The sequence below is a fragment of the Phasianus colchicus genome, chromosome 3 (assembly GCF_987193195.1).
Source record: "Phasianus colchicus chromosome 3, bPhaCol1.hap1.1, whole genome shotgun sequence".
Classification (NCBI taxonomy): Eukaryota; Metazoa; Chordata; class Aves; order Galliformes; family Phasianidae; genus Phasianus; species Phasianus colchicus.
In genome coordinates, this window is record NC_143438.1 from 14,556,448 (window position 1) to 14,580,824 (window position 24,377).

The 24,377-nt window shown below is 37.8% G+C and overlaps 1 protein-coding gene across 2 annotated transcripts in view; it reads right to left on the reverse strand.

The window, feature by feature from the left end:
• The window catches only part of GMDS (GDP-mannose 4,6-dehydratase), a 391,195-nt gene that overhangs the window by 239,547 nt on the left and 127,271 nt on the right, over positions 1-24,377 (reverse strand). For both annotated transcript variants that reach the window (XM_031589284.2, XM_090137013.1), the window contains exons 5-6: positions 10,703-10,895; positions 9,742-9,846 (exon numbers count right to left, since the gene is read on the reverse strand). In XM_031589284.2, coding sequence (XP_031445144.1) covers positions 9,742-9,846; positions 10,703-10,895 — 298 coding nt within the window. The remainder of the gene's footprint in view (positions 1-9,741; positions 9,847-10,702; positions 10,896-24,377) is intronic.

Here is a 24,377-nt window from a genome sequence, read left to right on the forward strand (position 1 = left end):
AATACTAGGTCAAGACAGAAACATAAATCATAAAAAAGCTGCAGTTAAAGAACAGCTTAGAAACCCCAAGTTATGCCATCTCCACTTCAAGAACCAAGATTAAATAAACAGGTATCCAAGCTGATGCTACTGTCCTAATGTTTTCCCTTCTTATTTTAGTGGAAAAGCATGCTTTAAAATGTGTTAAATCTAAGACTTTTTTTTCCTTTAGTACAAAGATCTCTGTATTAAATATTAAGCCACTTAAGTTTGAGTGAACCTTCATGTATGTTAACACTCTTAACAACACATACAACCTAATTCTTTTTGTTTTCTTTAATTTGTTCTGATTTTTCTGCAAATTTTATTAATTATTACACACTAATTATTTCATCAGATTTTCATGTACAGGCAACCATTTGCACACATCATCCACATAGTCACACACATAATTTTGGAAAGAATGAATTAACATTCCCTGATGACTCTGTTCCTCCAGAAGTGTTGATGCCTGGTTATCATTGTCTATAAATGTGAAGGTAAACCAGATGATGTCACCCCACCAAACCCACAAGGAACCTGCAGAACCGAAGTGACAGTAAATGTCTCACTTGCAAGTAGACCAAAGTTGTGCAATAACTGCTGCACACTAATGAACTCATACTCAGAATTGCATAATCCCATGATTTCAAAACAAAGAGCTTATTTTTATTAGTACAGTTTATGATCCTGATATCGTTAGGGGGCACAAGTTAAAATTTAATAATGACCTGTTATTCATTGGTTAGTTTTCTGACCCTATTTTGTCAATAGGTCCTGGATTCACCAGCATGACAAAAACTGCTGCCAGTTCTTTAGTAACACCAGCACAAGCAATTACAGAACCAACCAGCAAAGGCAGCATTTGCCTATAGCTGTTATTAGATGAAATGAAACTTTCAAGTTCACAGCCTGAGTTACTGTTATACCAGTCTTCTTTTAAATGTTTTTGTTAAATGTTACATGGTTTGTGGGGACAAAAATATCTTGTCACTAATTTTGTTAACATTAAACAAATTGTAATGATGTGCAGTAAAATTTTATGAGAAATTCAAAAACATTTAAAGAAAAATCTGTATTATTTGTTTTAGATGCTCATTTTACTTGTTAATGGAATAATTCACAGTAGCATCCTTGCTTGAAGATAAACTGGGAAAGATTTAAAGAAGTAGACTTGAGGCTATGAGAACGTTAAAACTGTTTGTTGGAAAACAGAAGCTTGGAGCATGCTATAGTTAGCATGAGCTAGGGCTGTGTCCTGGTTTCAGCCAAAACTGTGTTTGTAGCACACTGATGTTTGGTTGTTGCTAACTGATGGGAGCACAGCCTGGGTTAAACAACAGGCTGTGATGTTAGACCACGCAAGGTGGAGAGTCATTTTCAGATGTAGGAACACCAGCACTTCTGTGAGGATGCAACAACGATAAGGGAGACCCATGGAGCCACCTTCTACCCCAGGTGCATGACAAGTATTTGATTCTCACCAAGTCTAACTGACTTCAGTTTCTAACTTCTTTTGAAATTCACAACAGATGCATTCAGGATTGAATGGTATTGATTGATTGATAGTGGAGCAGGTTTAGGAGGAAAACAGCTGAAGAGATTAAACTAATTTAGATTAAGTAATACAACCTGACCTTTCTTGGGCTGAGGTGATACATACTATTACCTAGAAAATGCTGTGTAACAGCAAAGTTTTATAGCCCAGGACACAAAGCTGCACACCTTCCTGCTATTCAGAAAGGGACAATTACACTACTTAGTTTTAGACCTTGCAGAGGACAGAGTTTTTATCCACGGTACCTCAGTGACTACTGCAATAGAGCGTGGCAACAGATAGCATTCCTGGCACTAGTCTAGCCTCTTCTCCAATCAAACATCAGAAGGCTTCTGTTACCTCCTATGTTCCCAACGACACACCTAATCAAAATCAATTTAAAAACTTGAGAAAAGGAAGTAACATTCCTGCTGTAAAACATGTCAGAATTAGCAATTACTGGCCTGATTTTTAATGACAAATGTATGCAGTAATTTACATCTAAGTTATACAACTGAAGACAGCAGATGAAAGGAGCATTTGCAAACTCAAGTGCCTAGTATGGTCTTTAGATTGGTTTTGCTCAAGATTCAGTACAAATGCTTAAAACGAACTATACCACTAGTTCCATTCCTAATCAACAAAGCACTCCGGTTCAGAAATGATTTTTCAATTTACTCCATTTTCAAGAATTACACTGATCACCAAAGAGAAGAGCCCAGCCCTGCTCCTCCACTCCCTGTGAGGAGCTGCAGCCGCCATGAGGTCTCCCCTCAGCCCCTCTGCTCTGGGCTGAACAAATTCTGGCCTCAGTGCTCCCTGGGCCCATCTCTGTCTATAGGGACACAATGCATTTTATGGTCTGAAATCAAACTAACTAAACATGTAAGGAATCTGTGTGGATTTGCTTTGTATTTCCAAATGTAGTGCTTGTGGTAGCAATAGTAATGGAAGGACGGTTGGACTAGATGATCTTGCAGGTCATTTCCAACTTTGCAATATATGATAATTCAAGCACAGTTTTCTGGGCACTTTCAATAAAACTTGGCACAATCAAAGGAGAAAAAAGTAGGTAGGTAAAACCACGTCTGACCAAAGGTTCCGGCCCTAACCTGCTCGCTGCCCTCAGATAATGTAGTTTACCTTCCTATGATACTACCATGAAAACCCCTTAGATGATGAATGCTATCAGACATGACATCTGACTACAGGGTAGTTCTCATTTACATGCTCATTTTGTATTTGTTTTTAATGAATCCTGAAGGTTTTGCTGAGGAATAACCAGACGACCTTTTCCTTCATTATTAGGCATTTTTGCCTAATAACTTTAACAAAGGAAAAGAAAAAAAAAAGAGAAATAACCTTGTAATTCATATAGTTTCAAAAATCTTGCTACAAGTCTGTGCATTAGTGAAGCCACTAAAGATGAGGTACATGCTCTGACCCCTCCATTTCCCACTGCTGACTTCCAGATCCTCCATAACATTGTATTCTAGTGGTCAGTTTGTATTTCATCAGATGAATGCAAGCCTTCAAACACTCAGTTTAAGAAACTAACGCTGACATCAGATCATATAACAAGAGCAATATTAAGAATTATATTGCAAGATTTTCTAGATTTAGTAGTTTCAATATTTTGTAAGTTGGGTGGGTGCTCTGCCTTTTTTTTTTTTTTTTTCTGAGATTACACAAAAAAGTTAAATCAATCATGGGAAACAGTAAAAAGTGTAATCTACTTTCTTCCTAACACAGAATAAGCCACAAGGGAGCACATGATTTAATGACAAGAAGATGCATCTGATAAGATAATAATTTGCTCAAGGAGAGATTTGGGTTGCAAATGCAGCTGTTCCAAGAAGCTAAACCCACAGGCAAGAAATTACTTAGTCTTTGTGAGTGCTATATTCAGAACTATTTAGATAAAGTGGTGATAGACCCCAAAAAAGTACATCAGATAAGGAAGCAAAGAACCAAAGGTTCTCTAATAATGGAAAGGGGAAAAAAAAAAAAAAAAAAAAGAAATCAGAAAGATTTCCACAAACTCTTGTTTCTAAAACTGAATCAAAAAGATTTCAATAATTAGACTGCTCAACACAGAACCTTCTTTTAACAGTGACTCACTCGAGAAAAATGTATAAATATAACATAATTCAGTTCATATACATGAGTGCTTGGTTTCCATTTGGGACAAGTTCCATAGCACTGACCTGGACTACTACATGGATGTCCAAAGGTGAGCACATGCAGAAACGTTCACAGCTATCAGTTCCCGTATCAGAAGTCTGGCACTGCTATCAAAACCTGAACTCACAGAGGGAAGCCCACTCATCTTTTGGCATCATTACATTGCCCTCATGTATGAATTTTTACCAGAATTCATGACTAAGATGATTTATTAGCAACACAAAAATCAGAAAGGCTCACAAATATCTGCATATTGTGACATGCTCTGATCTGTAGTATCTAGATAGACAGTACCATGTCGACATCAGAAGAATTAACTGAATTCACTTACTTTGTAACGTCACCTATTTTTCAAAGGAAAACACACATACTTAGCTAAAATAGCAGAGAGTTACTACCTGGCAGTCTTCTCTTACTATGGACAATATTACTGCAAATTCATGTGTACACATAGACTCTAAGGCCCATATTTATCCCCACTGAAGTTTGACTGCAAGTGTTGATAAGGGAACACCTGCATGGATCACTTAGCAGGATCAGTCTCACAGCAGGGAGAAAAAGCCAGTAAGAATGCATGTCTTCAGGACACTGCATGCTTTCTCTGTTGAAACATGCAGACTAAAAAGCATGAAATGATCTTGGCTGATGCGCAGCACACAACTGTCTGAATAACTGCTTTTACATTGGCCATGGTACCTTGCCATCAAGTTTTCAATATGCTAGGCAGACGTTCCCTGATAATACTAGCCAGCCTGCATTCTTCTCCTCTAGCAAGGAATCAGAAAGAAAGAAGCAGCACTCTGCTGACTTCTGCTATTCAGATGTGCTTGTGGGTTGGAAAGTTTTAGACTAGATTAAATAAATAAAGATAAATAACTCTGCATTGAAAATTTTACACGTTTGCATCTTTCACTGGCCTAAACTTAGAAAAAAAGAGGACCAGCAGAGGTCCTTTGTATTTTCAGTGGTGCTAGGTTGCATAAGCTCCTCTTGCACAGAACATTTGTAAGGACACCAGCAATTAGTTTCCTCAATGAGAAACGGAAATCTGACAGATGTTGGCCACATCTTTTTATAGGAGATGCAGAAGAGCAGCTGTTACTGCAAGGATTGTAGGGATTTCTTGTGAAAGTTGGTAGCAGATGTCACCATCTGCTACTGCCCTCTCTGTTAAATAGAGGCAAAAAGGAGACTGAAAGCTTGTTAAAAAGAGAAAAAAACAGGTAACAACAAAAAGATTCAAGACACCCAAGTATATTTACAGCAAGCAGTAGAACTCCTTACCCCACTTCCTCCCAGCAAAACTGCAATCCAATTGCACAATAAAAGCCAAGAACACTCCCCATTCTCTTCAAATCATGATTTCTTTTCATTTTAATCTTTCTACATGTACTTTGACAACCTTCAGCCTGCAATCTAACACCTAGCCATTTCCTTCCTGGCTGAAAGTGATCATAGAAATGAGCGGTTGCATCCTTTCCCTCTGGGTATACAGTAAGGGTCTGATGACAACTGCTTTACCAGAGCTGGTATCAGACAAACAAAAATTTCCTACACAATGATCTACACAATTATGTCATGCGTGGAGGCAAAGTATTTAGTACTTACAGAAAAAAAAAAAACAGCAAAAAGAAAACAAAACTTCTGTTGCATTGTGTCAGAAAGCATGCTGTACATGTTTGTACATCTTGGCAGATAACGATCAGATGAGGCAAGCAATGAAGTGGTTAACCAAATCGGAGAGTTATCTCAGACATCCAAAGGCACATCTTGTAAACCTGAGAAAACTATACACAGAACTGAGGAGCAGAAAAAGTAAGGGCTTGTCTGGGAAGAAACAAATGACACTGTCAACAAGTAGTTAGCTTTCTTACTCATAAAAAATGGCATCAGAGAGATCCACAGCCCAACAAAAGAACAGGAATCTTTCCAATGGTATAAAGAAGACTTGGATCATGCCCCAGCTTTCCAGAAAACTAGACTTGCTAATTGCCTCACTCTTTCGCTGTCAAAACCGTCATCCCACTGAACTGAAATACCTTTTCAATATTGCTATAGGGCAGACATTTCTACACTGGTAATACTGGGAGCCACATTCAACCACCAACAGAAACTCGCTGATCACAAGCTTCCCCATTTGGTATTCCACAATGTTATTAAAGAAAAAAAAAGAACGAAAAACCAACCCCACAATACTGTGTGTCCAGCTCTCTGTACAAGATCACCCACTGGAGCCTCGAAGGTCACAACTTTGGAATTAGACCTCTGAAACGTGATAAAAAAATCACTCTGTTATGGCAGCTGCACAAGATTACTGTGGAGAGATCATTCAGATTTATACTAACGTACACCTCCCTGCTTTATCTGGGAAAACTTTCTAGGTTTTGTCTTGTATGTTTGGTTTTGGAAAAATATACCATCTTGTAGTTTACTAGCACTGTAAAGAGCATTTTGCTTTTCAGATGATGTCATGTTTAGACAATAAATAAGCCTCAGAAATGGAAAAGGCCATTTTTCTTTGGCACTGCCATAAATCAGGAATCGCTTGAGCCATACCTGCTATGAGTGATAAAAGTAAGAAAGAAAACCAGCTTTAGCAAGGTTTATTGCTGTTACCAGTCTTTTCCCTAGTACAGGGGAATTATGCTTACCTCACATTACCAGGCCATACTTGAAATACTACGCTCAGCCTGTATAAATCAACACGGCCCAGTTCACTTCAACACAACCATACTGATTTGTGTGAGCTGAAGAACACATACTGGTCAAAAAATGACTATTTGTTGTCATACCTACTGCCTCTCATTTCCTAAAGAAAAAAAATGAAAAGGAAAATACTACACAGCCACTTGTTCTACTTCACATGAGATTTTAGATAATGCTCTCTGTTGTTACATATGCATGCCTCTCTTGAGCAGGGACTCATTGGTGCATTTTGATTATGCTATACACTACTATTCCCCAAATTAAGATGAAAAGTGCAGATAGAGGGTTCAAACAACATGGAACTTATTGGTGCTTTTTTTTTTTTTCTATAAAGTCACTGTGGCTGTCACTATGTGAAAGATTAGCCCACACAGTGAGCTTAAGTGTTCAAAATTGCAGTGCAGTGTCACATCTTAAGATCGACTCCTGTTACTGTATTTTTCTTACAGAGTAAAAGAACAAGATAAAAGTAAAAAAAAGTCAAACAAGCTTCTCAAAGGCAGCACTTTTCTCAAGTATTCCTTATTTCAAGAAATAAGAAACCTCTTATATTAGACTTAAGCACTCTCTACCCTTACAAACAAGTACAAACTTGTTTATTACTACACAGTATACATGATGTTAACTGCTAGAGCTCCTTTCAAAAAAATAAATAAATAAAAATTGGGAAGACTAAAGAAAAGAATTAATATTCTGAAATAACATGTTGTTTCTGTTTAAATTTTCCTCATACTATCCCAAGGAGAAAATGGTTTCAACAAAAACGGTATGAAACATGAGAACAAAATACACATCACTTCAAAAGTAATGCCTCTCATTCATTTCCAGGGAAACTACAACAGATACAAAGAGCACAACAGCACTGTTTGATATAGCAAATTCTCTCAGTTACTAAACACTATTTCTCAACATAGCCACCACCACTAGCTATACATTTTCACCATATTACCATCTCTGTATTGAGATAGATCATTCCTCTTACACCCCCTTTGCCTCACGAGCACGTTTATAGCCTTCAAAACCAAAAGTGGTGAATGCCAATTAAGAAACAATCTCAAAACTTCTTTGCTTCTATTTTCTTCTCTGAAAATGTTTAAGATATTTTCACATAAAAACCTAAGCAAATGACAGTGGGCTGTGTTTACTGTCACTTTCATTGCCTGTGATCCTGCCAAGGCTAATGGAGCCAACCGGAACTACTTCTAAGACAAGATTCCTGTTCATGGCAGAAGGAGCTTAAATTTTACTAGAATTACATACAACTACAGAACTAGAATTACATACAACTAGAAGAACAGCCTAGGACTTCAAAGCACAGACTTCGTTCTCCACAGGGACATTCAATGTGTCGAAATGAGACTTCTCCTTGGAAGCTCCATTTTAGCAGTATCAAAGCTGGAATGAATGTCAGAGGGATCAAAATAGCAACAAGCAGTGAAGTTTTTATATTTCAAAATGGCACAAGCCTGCAGAGAAAAAACAGCTGAAATCTTAAACGAGTTTCTGTAACTTCCAATTCATCCAGTAGCTGTTTAGTATTACTAGAAATCATAGAATCGTAGAACTGCTCAGGTTGGAAAAGACCTTAAAGATTATCAAGTCCAACTGCAACCTGACCATACTATCCTAATTCTAACAACCCTCTGCTAAATCACATCCCTGAGCACCACATCCAAATGGTTTTTAAACACATCCAGGGATGGTAACTCACCACCTCCCTGGGCAGCCTATTGCAGCGCTTAACAACCCTTTCTGTAAAGAAGTATTCCCTCATATCCAACTTAAACCTCCCCTGGCCAAACTTGAGGCCATTTCTCCTCAAGCTATCACCAGTGAGAAGAGACCAACCCCGTTTTCGCTGCAATCACCTCTCAGGTATTTGAAGAGAGCAGTAAGGTCTCCCCTCAGCCTTCTCTTACTCAGACTAAGCAGTCCCAGTTCCTTCAGTATCATGCCGGGGTAGTTTGTGTAATTGCATTTTCCTTCATGCTTCGTGTTGGTCAGGTGGTTTTAATTTCAACATTATAACTCAAAGCAATTTGCACATCACCTTATATAGTGCACCAAGACTATATTGCAGTGGAATGCTTAAAAGAAAGCAAAGTATTAGGGCTTCTAAGTGAAACAAGTTAGTAAATTTGATTCTCTTTCAATTTTGAACTTGTAGTGTCAACTGCTCTGGCATGAAGCACTCCACCAATTTCTGCCACCAAGGACTTGATGCATCATGTCCTGGAAACACTGCCTACTCAGTGTACTGTAAGACTTTACAGCTGTGACTCGCAAAGAAATTCCTATTTAAATCATATTGACTTTTTTCCTCTATTTTTTTTTAAACAGTTGCAATTATGGTCTATTTTATATTTGTAAGTATGAGTAAAATGATTATATTTTGTACTAGGCTATAATTTACATAATTGCATTCCTGTAAAATTTGAATTTATATTTCATTTAGCAACAGACCACAATAAAAGGCTTCTCCACTGAGAATCCAGTTTTGTGTGTCAATTTAAAGTTTAATTTTAGAGTGTTTTCTATGTCACAGTATTTTAAGGGCAGAGGAAAGCTGTCACTGTGTAAGAGACTTTTAATCAACTCTGGACTTTTGCTCAAACTTACTACCACTATTAATTGTTCCTAAAGTAATGCAAGAGGAAAAAGGATGATTAAGTGGAACTTAAACTGTGTTGCTATTAAGGATTAAACAGAAAAGCATTTTAAAGCCATACGTTGAAAGCTATCGTGTCAGAAGACATGTGTCATAATCCACAAGTTTCCAAAATATACCAGGCTGTACTCATTAGTCTTATGAAATTTAGAGGGCCTATTATTTCTGCTTCTTACATTGACATTTATATGCAAATAAAAATCCTGACTACAAGTCACACTTGAAATTGCATTTGTTATGCAGTTGCTCACCTGAACGATTTTAAAACCTGCCTTTTTAATCTATCATTTTAACATTATAGCCTTAAGTTACTGTCAGGAAGGAAACAAAATGCAGAGATGCTATAATATTTTTGCAGTCTATTGAGAGCACTGATACACAAAATCAGATACTCCAGAGTCCCTTCAGAGCTGGAGGGTTACAAAACGGAATGAGATGCTTGAGAGTGAAAACTGCCATATAGCAGACTGCCACAAGGGCTACATTAAACACAGTGCACAGACTACCTCAAGCCAAACAACCTCACCACAGCATTTTGGAAATTAAAAAAAAACTTCTGGATGCACTGTATCATTTTTCCTATCAGATATGCACAAACTTAGGAACAGTTTTACATGGATTTTCTAACCTCTCCTGGGACTTTCATGATTGAAGAGAATGCCATTCACAGCAAAGAGATTGTAGGCTTCTCTGAAGTTCACCACAATCCAATAGGCATACAGTTTTGCTGCACCTACAAAAATAATTGAAGATGTTACACATAATTGTTCCACTTGTGCACCACTCAGACACATACACACATCTCTCTTGCATGCAGGGTGATGGCCACATTTCAACAATTCAATTAGAATTCAGTTCATTCCCTAGATGTGTCACATTTCATAGGGAAAAAATATCCAGGCCAATAAACAGCAGCTGAACGAGAAAATACTCCTTTTTTTGCACAGCCCCAGGATCGACCAGGAAGGGTTAGGGCACTCTCTCACTTGTTTTCTTACACACACTCAAGCATAGCAATTTTTCTTTTACAATACAATTAACGCAGCCAGAGCGTGTGAAATATGCCACTGTGGTGACCTCTGCTAATAAAAAAAATGACTTTAGAGGAATAAAAGCAAAAATCTGCTGCCTTAACACTCAAATTGATTTGAAACTTTATCACCAAAGTCTTCCATGCACATTGCTTTAAATATGTGTTTCAAATTTAATGCGAGGTCATGAAGGAAGAAACGAACTCTTGGGAGTTTTTCATTTGGGCAACAAAAAGTATGAAACCTTATCACTTCAGTGCTATCTTACAATTCTTAGTGAAGGAAGAGCCAACCTTCCCCCTCCTCTCTAAAAGAGCTCTCTAATTCTGATCTGAATGAACACAGTCTTGAGAAGTGAGATGGTAATTTCCAACCCCCGGGCAATGGCAGCAAATACTTTTAATATAGTAATTCATAAAGGTATGCCTCTCAACATGTCTAGTCACTTTTGCTCTATCGTCATTCTAATCTCACACCCAAATGACTTCAGCCCTGAGACATGAGAAGAAAGAACAGGCATACAGACACTACTGACACACACGCATCAGCAAGCCTTACCATAAGGCGATCTTGGGTAAAAAGGGGTGGTCTCCTTCTGCGGGATTTCTTGCACTTTTCCAAAAAGTTCACTGGTGGAGGCTTGGTAGAATTTCACAGAATTGATAAGGCCACAGGTCTTAATAGCATCTAGGAGCCGTAAAGTGCCAACTCCATCAACATCAGCAGTATACTCTGCTAGGTCAAAAGAAATCTTGGGAGAGAAGGAAATTAAAAAAAAAACAGTTTTACTAAGAGAATCAGAACATGCCGCAATCACGCACGTTTAACCAAGCAAAGTAATACACCACTTGTCACAAATCATCTAGACACTTCTGTACAGAGTTGATGCTCAGTTTACAAAAGTACTCTCAAAGGATTTCTAAGAATAAACAAGAAGTTCCACAAATAGCAGAATCAAAAGACTGGTGTTCCCTGATCTCTCTCTCTGGATTACTTTCCCATGTGAAGTAAGGGGTAGGCCTACCCTATAGTGGGAGCATTATCAGGCGCTCTCTCATCTCCACAGCTGCCAATTTTCACAATATTCACTTGGGCTTAGTATCTTTGACACACTCAAGTTAGTTAAAAATGGCCTAAATATAGTTAAAAAGTTATGTAAGATAACATGACACAAGCATAAACATTTATTTTAGACATAAGCAACATTAAACAACATTCAAGGTTTTGCAATTTAAACACACTCTAAACTGAAGATTGGAAATATCTGTTCTCAAATGACATTCCCAGCCTCACCTGGCTAAGGAATATCAAGTGTGACTTTTGCACAGAGGCCAGGTGGATGATGAAGTGGGAGAGCAAAAGGTAGAGGTATCCAAATGAAGCTGGCTTCTCCTCTAGCTGACATATCCTTCAAAATTTGGTAATAGGTTTGTGGGCACAGCTCTCCTTTCTCTTCCTGCCTCAGTAGTTCTGCTACTTTCATGATGACCTTGATTGCAGCATAGGCCACAAGGCAGTACTTTCATTCACATCATCTCTCCAGCCTAGCATTTTGCATCTACACACTGTTTTCTTTTTTTTTTTAAACAAGCAAAGAAACAAATCACAGCAAACTGAAACATTCCCTATTTATACTGCCAACCTCAAAATAAAAAAAAAAAAATCAAAGGGAATGGACCATTAGAGTGATCTCCACCATCGCTACGAGCAGAGGAAAAATTACTCTAAGTGCTCCTATTGCTGATGACTGCCTTTCAGGAATAAGATCTACAGCAATAGCAATGTTACAGCCTCTTTATGTGACCCTGTCCAGAGGTTAGCAAGACACTACCGAAAACACACAGTAACAAAACTGTTGTCACTTTTTTAGCATTCTGTGGCAGGTTAGTTATGAATGGAGCAGAAGGTAAACGACTCTCACTGATGAGCTGAGCTAGCCCAGAGAAAGCGATGGGAAACAACACTTGCCAGGCATGTTTTCAGTCTCTCTGCAGATTCAGATAGACAGCCAACTATTCACTTCTGTTAAGCTGCTTCCTCTGTTCTGTAATTATTAGACGTTTTGGGCTTATGAAACAGAGCAGATGAAATCAAAATAGATTAATTTTTTAATATGCGTTACAGCTATTTTAATACAAGTATGAAATAACGTAAATTGTGTTGGCGCACTCCAAAATAAAGAGGCTCTCATGTAGTTTTGACCTGAAACAGCTAATGGTACAAATTATAAGAAATTTAACCTTTCTTTAAAACAAAACAAAATAGAAAAAAAAAACAAGAAACCCAGTTCTTTACATGTTAGCCTGGTTTAGCCCAGCTGAAACTGTGCATTGATCGACTTAGAAGTGCTGAGCTTCTCATTTTTTATTTTTTAAATTCATTTGCTCCAAAGATAACAGACACTTAAAGCCTCTCAGCTTCACTGTCAAAGTAACTCTCGAGAATACACCTTAATGAATAGATAATATTGTCAATAATCATAGAATCATAGAATCCTTAGATTTGGTGATGACCTCTGAGGGCCACCTAGTCCAACTCCCCTGCAATGAACAGGGACACAACAGCCTGATCAGGATGCCCAGGGCCTTACCTAGCCTCGCCTTGAAAATGCTCTAATGAGCATAAGTTATCATATTCACCACATGGCTAGCAACTTCATGTATTCTCAGTGGCTTTTCGTCGCTCTTAAAAGAAAAGGCAAAACACTAATTTTGGCAGAATCAAGAATTCAACCATATAAACATATTCTTCCTAACAAATAACCTGATGAAACAGCCCTCTAAAATGCAAACTTTGCTTACATATTCCACCAACATGAGTAAATGGTGCATGTCAGGTGGTCTTAAATGAGAAACCCCAGGCTATAAGACCTCATCACTAAAGTGAACAAAGAGCCTGCAGTAGCACTAGCAGGGGCTGCTCTTGCTGGCTGCTCGGAGACCAGTTTCACAAGACATGCCTTTCCCTATTGCCTGAAGAATGACCTCAATGTTCACCTAGAAAAATCACTCCCTCGGGTGTGAGGTAATTCTGTCTCCACGTTGGCCTGGTCTGAGTGTTCTCCAACAGAAACCGACAGCTCTGTGTGGGTTTGGTGTTTTTGTAATGTCGACTATTGTTCACCAGGGACGGGACTCAGACCACTAAACTCACTTCGTTTTGGAGCGCAGGTTGGACTAAAATGGCATTCGAGAAAATGAAAAATGGTTTTACTCACTAAAAACTCCAACTCCAAAAACACAGGGCTGTTAAAGACATTTTGAGCAGTGTCACTTCACACTAGAATTGGATTCTAATTCAACATTAAGACCGTAAAAAAGTTTTATAAAACTAGTTATAAATGAAGCAGGACAGAGTAAGAAAAGTGCTAAGCTATCCATTACCACATTCTTTCTTCTTCTGAACATATTACTTTCTGCAAGACCCGTAGGAATACTGAAGTTAAAGAAAATAATAATAATGAAGGGATCTCATTAAGAGGGACATGCAAAAGAGATGTGGCTTTGCTTGTACAACATACAAAAGGTCAGGGCTAGTGAAACAGAAACCAACTACAGCATCAGATTCTATAAACACTACTCAGAAATAATCTTCACTTGTGCACTTAGCTTGGTGGGATTACCTGAGAGAGTACAAACTTCATGGTGGTTTCTAAGGGCAGGTGCATAAAGGTTACAATCAGTCCATGGTTTCTGAAAAGTTAAATACTTCCCCAGTGGAAAAAATAGTGTAATTCTAACAGATTAGAATTTTCATACAATTTAATTTCTGACAGCTATCTTAAGAGTCTGAATTAGGAAGCTGATCTCCCTGTACGCCACTAAAGACAATAGAAAGATAGAGAAGAAAGTTTAAGGAAATACTGTTCATTATGCTTTGGAAAAATTATATATATGTTAGTTTTTAACTTAGTTAAGTGAGATGCTCCATCCTAGCCTCAAAAACCTCAAACAGCTTCTGCCACCTGCATAGAGGAAGCAGTGTAACCAGTAACTTCTCTGAAGGCAACAGCAGTTGTTGTTGTAATGACTGGAGTAGCAAAAAGAAATGTCTTTGCCTGGATGAAACTTAAAAACTGAAAGTTTTCCCATCAAAGAGTCTGGAAGGCATAAATCCAATACTCCTTTGTCTTCTTTGGACAGACTTTGTGTCAAAGGGAAAGCAACATACCAAGAAAACTGACATTGTCTACTTGGAAGGTTTGAGTGAACTTGCAACTCCCTTCTCACAGTGCTTTTGGAACTGTCATAGCCAACCTCTGGATACGCTGTGAACCTATACACTGAAGACACGTCTCCTTATTCCATTCAATAAACAGTGATAGCATTATCATTAAAAGAGGACAGAACAAAATGGAGATACTAATATTCTTGGTTGAAAGTAGTTCAGTTCCAAGTTTTCAGGCTCTGAATACCTCACAGCATTGGCTCAAAGAATATTAAAAAGGAATCAGGACTTTTATATGCTGTCTTCAGCTCGTCTGAATTTCACTGCTGGACTAATCTCTAATTGTGGAACAATTCAAATACATTCTTAAGCAAGCACAAGTTCCCACAGCAAGGCTTACTCATAGGATAATAAAATTTTCTTGAGAAAAGCATAGAGCCATTAGTTACAGCATTCCTGGAAACACAGGACACAATATGAATACACTTAATACTATACTGTGTCTCTTCAATAACACAGCTCCAAGAATGACAGTGAGTTTTGTGAATCAGTCCCTATATTTTGAATTCAAACTCTTTTTTTTCCCACTTCTTTCTTCATAATTGTCAGATTCAATCACTACATGAGATCCAAATTTAATAAAGCTATGTTTTAAATATGATGTTTCCCAACTGATCATTCAAAACCAAGCTTAGCAAGGTCTTTAACAAGATTTAAAAGCTTACTGAAAACTATCTAAATGAAAACATATGGGACTTGCCCTCCCCAAGAACACATTCCTACCACGTCTATGAGTACTATATACAAGCTGCAGATTTAATAACACTTGCTTCTGAGCAGTGCATCTTCAACAGTGATACTCTGAAAATAAATAGGAATTTGTTTTGTCACTTCGAACAATCCAAAGGATGGACTGTAATCATACCACTCATCAGCCTTCTACCAAAAAAAGGTATGAACTAGCAGAACATGCTCTACTCCTCTAAGAGATATAAATAACAATTTGAAATTTCATCTCCTTCTTACAGTATCCTCAGTTTAAGGGTATGGAATTAGCTGGCTTGCATTATAAAAGGAAAGCTTATGTGAAGTCCCAGAAGGAAACAGCATAATAGAAGTGTAAATTATGTATTATTCCTTCACTGTAAAAGCAAAGATGATTAACGTAAGTATAACATTAGATTAAGCATCTTTGTTCTCTTGAAAAACCTTTAAGTAGTTTTCTTTAGATTTATCAGAGCAGAAGACGTGTCAGGTCTCTTTAAGCACTGCCAAAGGTTTACACCTGAGAAACAAATTACAGAGAAGAAAAATTGCTCAGAAATGTTTCAAGCCTCACAAGTTTTGCAGCAGTTACTTTTTTGTATTTTTACAAATCAATTCTATTTGCTTTGAATATTCAGTGTGCCTTCCACTGCCAATAAAAACCAGTGGGATCACTTATATCATCTCAATAAACAAACTGCTCAACCCCTAGGAACAGGCATTTAAAGCATAACATTCCAACTGCTAAATCTAATGCGGAGTATGGGCCAAGCATTCCTGCAAAGTCCTAACACCACAAAAAAAAGTCCTAGGGATTTTAGGAAATCCAGAGAATTTGGGTGGAGGTAGGTGTTGAGGGGGATGGGAAAGAACCTACACACCTACAGAAACATCAGGTAATCTTCTAGAACATGACAATTCCTCTTGCCTCCAATGGCTTAACTCATAATGAACGCTTAATGCATTGCCTTCTCACCCAATAAAAGTAGTAGTTGAAAGATACCAACCCCCCCATGTTTTTTGTACTAGCAACAAAAATACATCCGTTTAATAGCTGTGTTGTTTATTGTTGTGTTCTTGATATATCAAAGCTCTATTAAACTTCTTAACTAAATAGAAATAAACTGAAAAAAATGACTAAAAACTTGAATATAATAAGTATGTTTTAGTAGATCTATCTTTTTTCCTATTTTCTTCCCTGTTCTCCATTAGTAAAGAAGATAAAAACAAGTGATCTGCACAAAATCAGAGTAATCTGACTGTAAGCAGAGAGTTAGCAAGAGACCCTGAAGGAAGAATTATCAATATTTATTCATAAGTTTATATTCTCCAAGAAAACAGGGTTTCTTCATCAAGTAACCCCAAAGTGGTTTTGGTTACACATAAAAAGAATAGCTTGAATGCAATTTAGTCCATTGTATCAAACACATACATGTTTTGCACCTGCAAAAAAAGGCACAAAGGAGGGGGGAAAACTCACTGATGGCTTCCCCACCATCCATTTCTCCAGGCCTATAGAGATCAACTCATCCTGTAAGTGTGCGAGAAGAAAGGGATGGAAGGACACAAAAGATTTACAGTGTGTTTCTACATCAGAAAAAAAACTACTCAGCATACCAGCAGCAAAACCATGCATCATCTTTCCTTATGTCCCAAAGAGCCCAGCCCGGTAGAATCTGAAAGCTGCTATCATCTTCCAGCACCATGAGCACTAAGAAGCTTCATGCGCAGCTAAGCTATGCTGCTCTTGCCCACACAAAATGCAGCAGGAGTACTGCTAGAGTGCCTGCAGTCCCCAGCTATTGAGCTGAACTACCGTGCAGTGCACCCTTCCACAGGGACAACATTTTCTCTGTGCAGATGAAATACTCGAAGGATTTTAGCAAGAGGTCCCTGACATGTTCCACAATCAAGTCCACAGGGCAACTTCTAATGGCATGGCCTGGGAAAGTTTTCCTTAGAACTCTCCTCCTGATTCATTTCAAGTTCTTGATGCAAACTTCCTGAAGTAATCTTTAAGGAGAAATAGCTTGGCATTATTATAATGGTTTTATTTTTTCCAGCTACTAGCTTTTTTTTGGTGAGGGAAAAAAGAGAAAGAAAAAAATCAACCCAAAGCAGAGAAAAGGCATGGGAAATACTACCTGATTAACTGAAGTTTTATTTATCGAACTAGGAGGGGTTGATAGCTGGATTCAATATTCAGTTCCTATACTAAGTGGATCCTCAACACTCCCCGGCAAACTGCAGATGCAGTTGTAAATGCAGCTCATGAGGTCACCGCATTCACCTTTGCATTTATAGCAGCTTCACCAGCAGATACCTGATCGCTGAAGTCCAGTTATTGATTATTTTTAAATTTCAGTGCTACAGTCTTTAACTGGAATATTAATTCCCTTTGAGATCCACTGTAACAAAACAAAGTGCCCATTCCACACAATTGTTTTGGTCACTGTCTGTTGACCAAAGGATGTGTTTTGGAACAGATCTCTGAAAACAGCTAACCTGTAAATTGCTGCTGCTGCTTCTTAAGAGAATATAACAGTCTGGATTAAAAGACAGTTGCATAGAGCAAGGCCAGAAGAAAATGGACACAAGTTGCAAGACAAAAAATTATAATTATATGCAAGGAAAAAAAAAGTTCACACTATGAGCACCCTAATATTAAATTAGGCTGTCCAAACAGGCTGTGGCATTTCCACCCTTGGAGATACGCAAAATTCCACCAAACATGGCCCTGAACTACCTGCTGTAAGTTTCCCCTGCTGTATGGAAAAAGTTGGTGACACTCAAGGGGATTGCTCCTAATGAATTATGTCACAGTTTTAACGAAAGAGGGAGATGGCATTGCATCAGTATGTTTCTGTATTCAGATAGCACCATCCAGTGAGAAGAAATTTGCTGTGTAGTGTGCGAGGTTGAGGTCGATCTTGTACAAAATTAACCATACGTACTAGCAGGAGTAGAGAACTGTTCATAGCAAGTTCTAGAGGCACACAGTCCAACTTGCTATTCATCAGGTCTCCTTCACAGAAGAGCTTCAGATACTGGAATGCTCAGATCAGATAGTTAAAGAAAAAAAAAAAGTGTAGGAGGAGAAGGAGGAGGGATACCACAGAACATGAGATTCGGTACGGCCGTAAACCTTTGTCACAAAAATGTAACCTCACCATTAGTTTTGCTTATCTTCTCATCCATTTGTTATTAATTTGATGGAACTGGGGAGTTGTCAGGGTTATGTGATGCAAGGAATTTATCTCGCAGAACAATCTCCAACCCACTGTTCAAAGTCTTTAGTTTCAAGTTACAGAGATTAGAAAAGAAGCTTTTAAAAAAGAAGCGCCGATTCTTTCTTCCTTTTCATCGTGATTTTTTTCAGGGATCTTTTCAACAATATATATGTTTACCCAAGTTTTTAAGCACAAGGAACATGCAGCAAAGTCAAGATGAGTTTGAATGCTTGAAATTTTGCAACTTCAATGGCTAGCAACACTATAATACCCTAAAAGCTTTCTCACATACTCAAGTCCAGCTGTGCCAGGAGCCTTAAATGCTATTTAGTAGAAAGACAAAGAGGGGTAACTTGCAGAGTCACTAGAGAACATTGAAAGGGAGATGTAAAAAGATAGCCAATTCATTTTGCTTTATATGTACCAAGGGAATAGAGAGCTACGGATAAAATGCGCGCAGGGAATGCAGTCACTTTGGAAGAAACATTACAATTTTTTATTCCCTTTCATGTGTAAAAAATTGAATAGCAAGCACACAGGTTATTTTAAAATTCAAACATGACAAGTAGCTTATAGTATTACTACATATATATTTCACTTCTGATGTGTGTTTTTTGTTCTTCTTTTTTTTTTTAACAAACAACAAACTTTCCATTTTTGCTTCCTTGATGTTTTCAGAACATGTGGAAAGATGTTCTGCACAGAAGTGATAAAAACATCACTGCATGCAAAAAAAAAAAAAAGTCCACCAAAAAAACCTCCACAACTCCCCCCTTGTTGCCAAGAAGCTACAATTACCCCAATAGTTTGTTAATTACATTGCCTGTCTCTCCTGTATCTCCTGTCAATGCATAAGGTAAAAATCTCCGAGCTTTATGGGCCCTGCCAGTTTTGCCTTTCAACCCATGCAAAATCTTTCCAGTATTTATTATTTACCTCTTCAGAAAACAGCTTCCTAGACTGTGATTTCTCATGTCAAGAGACATGAGAATTAAACAATGAGAGACATTGTATTAAAAAGCCTAGAAGCCATTCAAACAACTGTTTCTCAGCTACTTCCAAAGAATCAAAAACTTTCCCTCCCTCAATGACAAAATAAGCTTTTAAGTTTATTTATTAAGTTTGTTTATTAAGTTTGTTTATTAAGTTTTTATTTTATTATTTTAATAATATTCTCCATATGATTTGGATATAGACTATTTTTTTTTCTTACAGGGCATTTAACCTAGAAATAAAATGTATTGAACGATACATAAAAGGCTCTGCATTTGAACCTTTGTAAAACTGTTCCTCACTTTTATCAAAATCAAATAAGTACAAGCTTAAAATCTGCTACAAAATTTAAAAAGTTTTTAGAAAATAATTTTGGGTTTCTTTTTTCCCCTCAATTCCCTACATATCAGATCAGATACATACCAGATCATATACTAACAATTACCTGGGCGGTTCAATGAGTTATATTTGTCATGACTTGGGTTTTGGCTTTTTGTTCTGTACCTCCATAGTTAGTTCCTAGACAGAGCTCCTGCCCCAACCACAGCTATTGAGGGAACATCCTCTGCCCTGAAGTACCTGGCAGTGCTGAGAGCTTGGAGTACAATGCTTGCACCAGTGCAGCAGAGACAAAAAGGCCCCAGCTCAGCAAGCTAAGAGTGTGCCTCCATTCACTCACTCAGATTATTCTCTAAAGAAAAGATGAGTAATATATCTTCAGACTTACTCCTGCTCTACTTACTCACTCTCCATAAGTCCAAATTGTCCTTTTTTTTTTTTTTTTGCCATGGGTGCCAAGTAATTACAATTCTTCATTAGATTACGCTTCTATGGACCTAGACTCCTCTTAAGCTAAAACGTTACTGGCATACCTCAGACTTCCATGCAATTAATTTCTCAGGCTTTTATTCATTTTTACTGGGTGCGCAAAGAATTAAGCTCTGATGGGGCAAACTGGGATGGATTTGTATGTACTGACAAGTGCCAAGCTCTCACAGTCTTCACCTACAGTTTCTCTCCAGTATTCCAGCAGGAATGACAGAAAACGCATGAGCATGCAACAGCACATCAAGAAATAAGTCACCAAGTTTTCTTTTTTTTTTTTCCTGCTTTGGTACTGGACAAACCATTGCCTTTTCTTCCAATGTCATCTGTCCAAAATGTTATCCCAAATTTTACTCAAAAAAAACCCACAACACTTTAAAGCCTTTTTTTTTTTCTTCATAAAACCAACATTCCTTTTCCTTTAATTGTTCTTGAAAATAGATGAATTTTAAAACTCTTAAAAAATAAATGCAATAGTCTGAGATTTATACTTCTTATGAATGAAAGACCACTGACTCCTTTACATTTATTTAAATTATAACCAATGAATCAAAAAACCACCCTACTTTGAAATGATTCAGCCAGTGAACTGAGTACATGAGCACTAGCACCCTCACCTATAATGCAAGTACAGGCACTACAAATGATTAATTTTAAAAATTCAAGAGTATTAATAGCATCACGAATACAGTAGTTGATGATGGTTTTGTTGGGAATGATGTAATAAACCTGTAGAAACAGCTTTCAGTAAACTCACTGTAGTTACATCTAATTTTAACCTTCCTTTTCAGGCAAGATTAGGATAGCAATAATTACATACCTCAGCATGGACTTTGATTAACTCTTCATCCTGTGTAGGAAGCTACAGGAGTGGAATGCACTGCTGTCATCACTGTTAGTATTCAGAGTTTAAATTGTACTTAAGGAACCATGAGCCTTACTAACTCTTCAGTTCCATCATTTCAGGTAGAAAAGTGCTGTTTTCCATGTGAAAGTGAGCTCTCTGAACTCAAAGACGATCCTCTCATAAAACAGCCTACTTAATCAACTCATCTGCTTCAGGATGTGGGTGGCTAGCTAGGAACTTCTGGGATGAATGAGAAAAACACATGCATCTTGACAGGTATGTGGGGCTACTGGGGAGAAGGCTAGGGGGCAGAAAGCTTAAAGGGATGAGAGCCACTGGATAAACTTTTAAAATTTATTTTTCCCTTTTACGAACTACCAGGATGAGTCTCTCAGGAAGCAAATCACAATCTGACAGATTTTCGGCTGTATCCCCTTTGTCTTTACTTCATTCTCACATCTGACTACTAAAGCACCTCCCTTGCAATTATAATAGTATAATGCATAAGCATTGATCTTAAGAGGCAGCTTTGCCACTCATGAAGCATGGTGATCATAAATCAAAAATGAACGTTGCAGTTGATTTGTGTAGCATAACCCATAACACCAACATCAGCCTCATTTTTCATCTGTTTCTTGGTTTCTGACACAGAGAAAATGAATAGGAATAATAGCTGCTTTTCATGCGAATATAGGAGCAAAACGTTCAGGAAACAGCAATGTGGCAGTCAGCTAATTTCATAAATCAAAAAGCTTGGGAGTTTCTCCTCTTGCCCACATAACAAATACTACACTACTTTCATCCACCTAACTATGATCTGAGAGAGCACTGAGATTTTTGTTTCTTGTGGTGCTAGAAATGAAACAAGGCAGTACTCCTCCTACGTTAGAGAATGGTATTCCATGTGCTGATAAATCCTCTCTTTAAGAAAAACTTGCTTGGCAGAGAAAAAGCTTCACCAGCTTTCAAAGCGAATTTTGGAGCCTCAAGATGAGGCGTGCTGGAAAGGCAATATAGACAATAAGATCACGTTGCCAAAATGCAGTGAACAAATCATTGATTGGACACTGCTGGTGGGAACATTAAATTTCACAAATCAGGTAGTCAGTAAAACTGTGTACGACTGCATTTTATTAAAAAAAAAAAAGTACAGCTCAGGCAATTACCATGCCTCTATTGTATGCAAATATTTTATTTCAATTAGCACTTTTCAATCATGCTTTTCTTTTCTAAATGACTCACAGATCTCTCAGTCAAGAAGTGGCAGGATCATAAGCACATGCCAACAGTCTGCCTTTATCTTACTAGGAGATAAATGTGGAAGAAAATGTGTAAATCTATCTCAAGATTTTTTCAACCTGTCTTCCTCGCAAACATGTTTTCTCTGAATGCCTGCAAGCCTCTATATTGCAGCCTTCTCAATTTCCATGCCCTTCCAAGCAAGAAGTGTTTACAAGAATTCAACCTACGGAAACTGTTTCTAGATCCTGTCAGTGAGGAACAAAAAACTGGCTGTCAGTTCAGTCCACAAGTTTTCTTTTACCATATTAAATCCAAGAACAAATGAAGGAGTCATAATACAAACTTCCCAGCAAGTGCACATACAAAAGAGGGAATCCTTAGTACTTCTATGCAAAGCTGAAATAACCATGCTGCACGGATCATTATGAGGGGTGACTGTTCACGAGAGAGATGCACTGAATAGCTGTGAAGTACGGCTGGATGAAAAAAACAACGCAAGACCCATGATTCCACCCAGCACTGACAAGCTAAGAACACTGCATCTCAAGGCTGCGATAATAGTTTTAGCTAATTTCAAGCATGCTGACCCCAAGCTGCCTTGGGGCTGTTAGCATCCTCATGTGGAATACAAGAAACTCTGTGAGAAACTACAAGAATAAGGGGAGAAACACACTGGTGCTGTCTGTTAGCCAGAGAAGCAGAGGAAATTGCAACAGTGGCATTTGGGACTTGGGAAATGTTAGTTTTCAATCCTGCATGACTAGTATATACTCAAGAAGCTGTGCTGAGAAGGTTGAGAAATGCAAATATGCAAAGTTGATGAAGAATTCTGTAATTGGTAAAAAATTAAAAAGTTTTGGCAGAAGAACAAAACCTCAGCAAGTGTTTTGCTTTTCAGCCCTATAGATTTTAACACCTCTCATGTTGTTAGAGTTTTCTCCACACACAGATTTAAGCTGATGTTAACTGCAGTTGCATCTGAAAATATGTAGTTTTAATACTGTTTAGGTTCTAGGCAGTAATCCCTTTCTCAGAAACTGGAGGATTTAAATGAAGTCATGGCTGCTAAGTGCACTGTTCAGCCATATATCATGTCCTCAGAAGTACAAAGAGTACTCAAGGGTGAAGGGTTTTTCGGGTAATGTATGATTTCTGCATTAAATACAGAATTGCCATTATATAATTTTAGCTTCTTGCCAACTTTTTTTTTTTTTTTTTTTTGAGCAGGGAAAAGATGGAGAAATAAGGAGGTTGAATGAAACTAGTACAGTACTGTTTGTACCCTGGTGAGTATTAGGGAAATGATAAATGATCCCTAAGCACATAGACTGATTTAAGCAATAAAAAATAGAGAGGGGTGGAGCCTCCTTGTGAAAAATCTCATCCTTGGACAGCTACGAGGTATGAAATGCACCCAAGTGTCTCAAACCCCTTGGGGTAGCAATTATCTCATGATAACCACACCCCTGAGAACTGTCTCTTTTTCTCCTCTGTTGGGTGAGGGGAAAAGGAAAGGGAAGGAGGCGTATTTCTGATAATGAAAAACAGAAGATTGATAGTTTATATTAGCAAACCCATTTAAGCTCGAAGTGTTGAGTTTGCATTTTTTCCTAATTAGCAGCATAAGAGAGCAGCATAAGCAGCACAAAAAGAAGCCGTGTCTCCTGTCAGTAAGATAAAGGGAAAAGCAGAGATACAGAAAATCTTCTAAAGCAAATAGAAGTCACTAAAGCAAATCACATATTAGCTTAAATCAAACCTCTCAGTATCGCTCAGGAAATACAGCCATAGGATTAATAAATGCAAGAAAATCCCATTAAATCTCATTCAGCAAAGGCAGAAACTTCAGATAAACTGTGCTATCCCTAAACCTGCAATACTGTTTGAAAATCCTACCTGCGAACAACTACAGCCTATTTTTCCCTCCGTATGTAGTTATATCATTAGAGAACACTGAAGTTCTATACTGACTCTTTTGTGAAAGTCTTCCTAAAAAAGTAATTAATTAAATGCTAGGAAGCGTTATGTAAAAAAGTGAGGAAACAATCAAATTTCTGAGCTATCCTAGCCACCATTTACAGAGAGCCCTCTGTTCCATGTAGACAAACGTAGCTAATTTATATACTATTCAAAGTAACGATACCCACCCGCTCATACAGCTTCA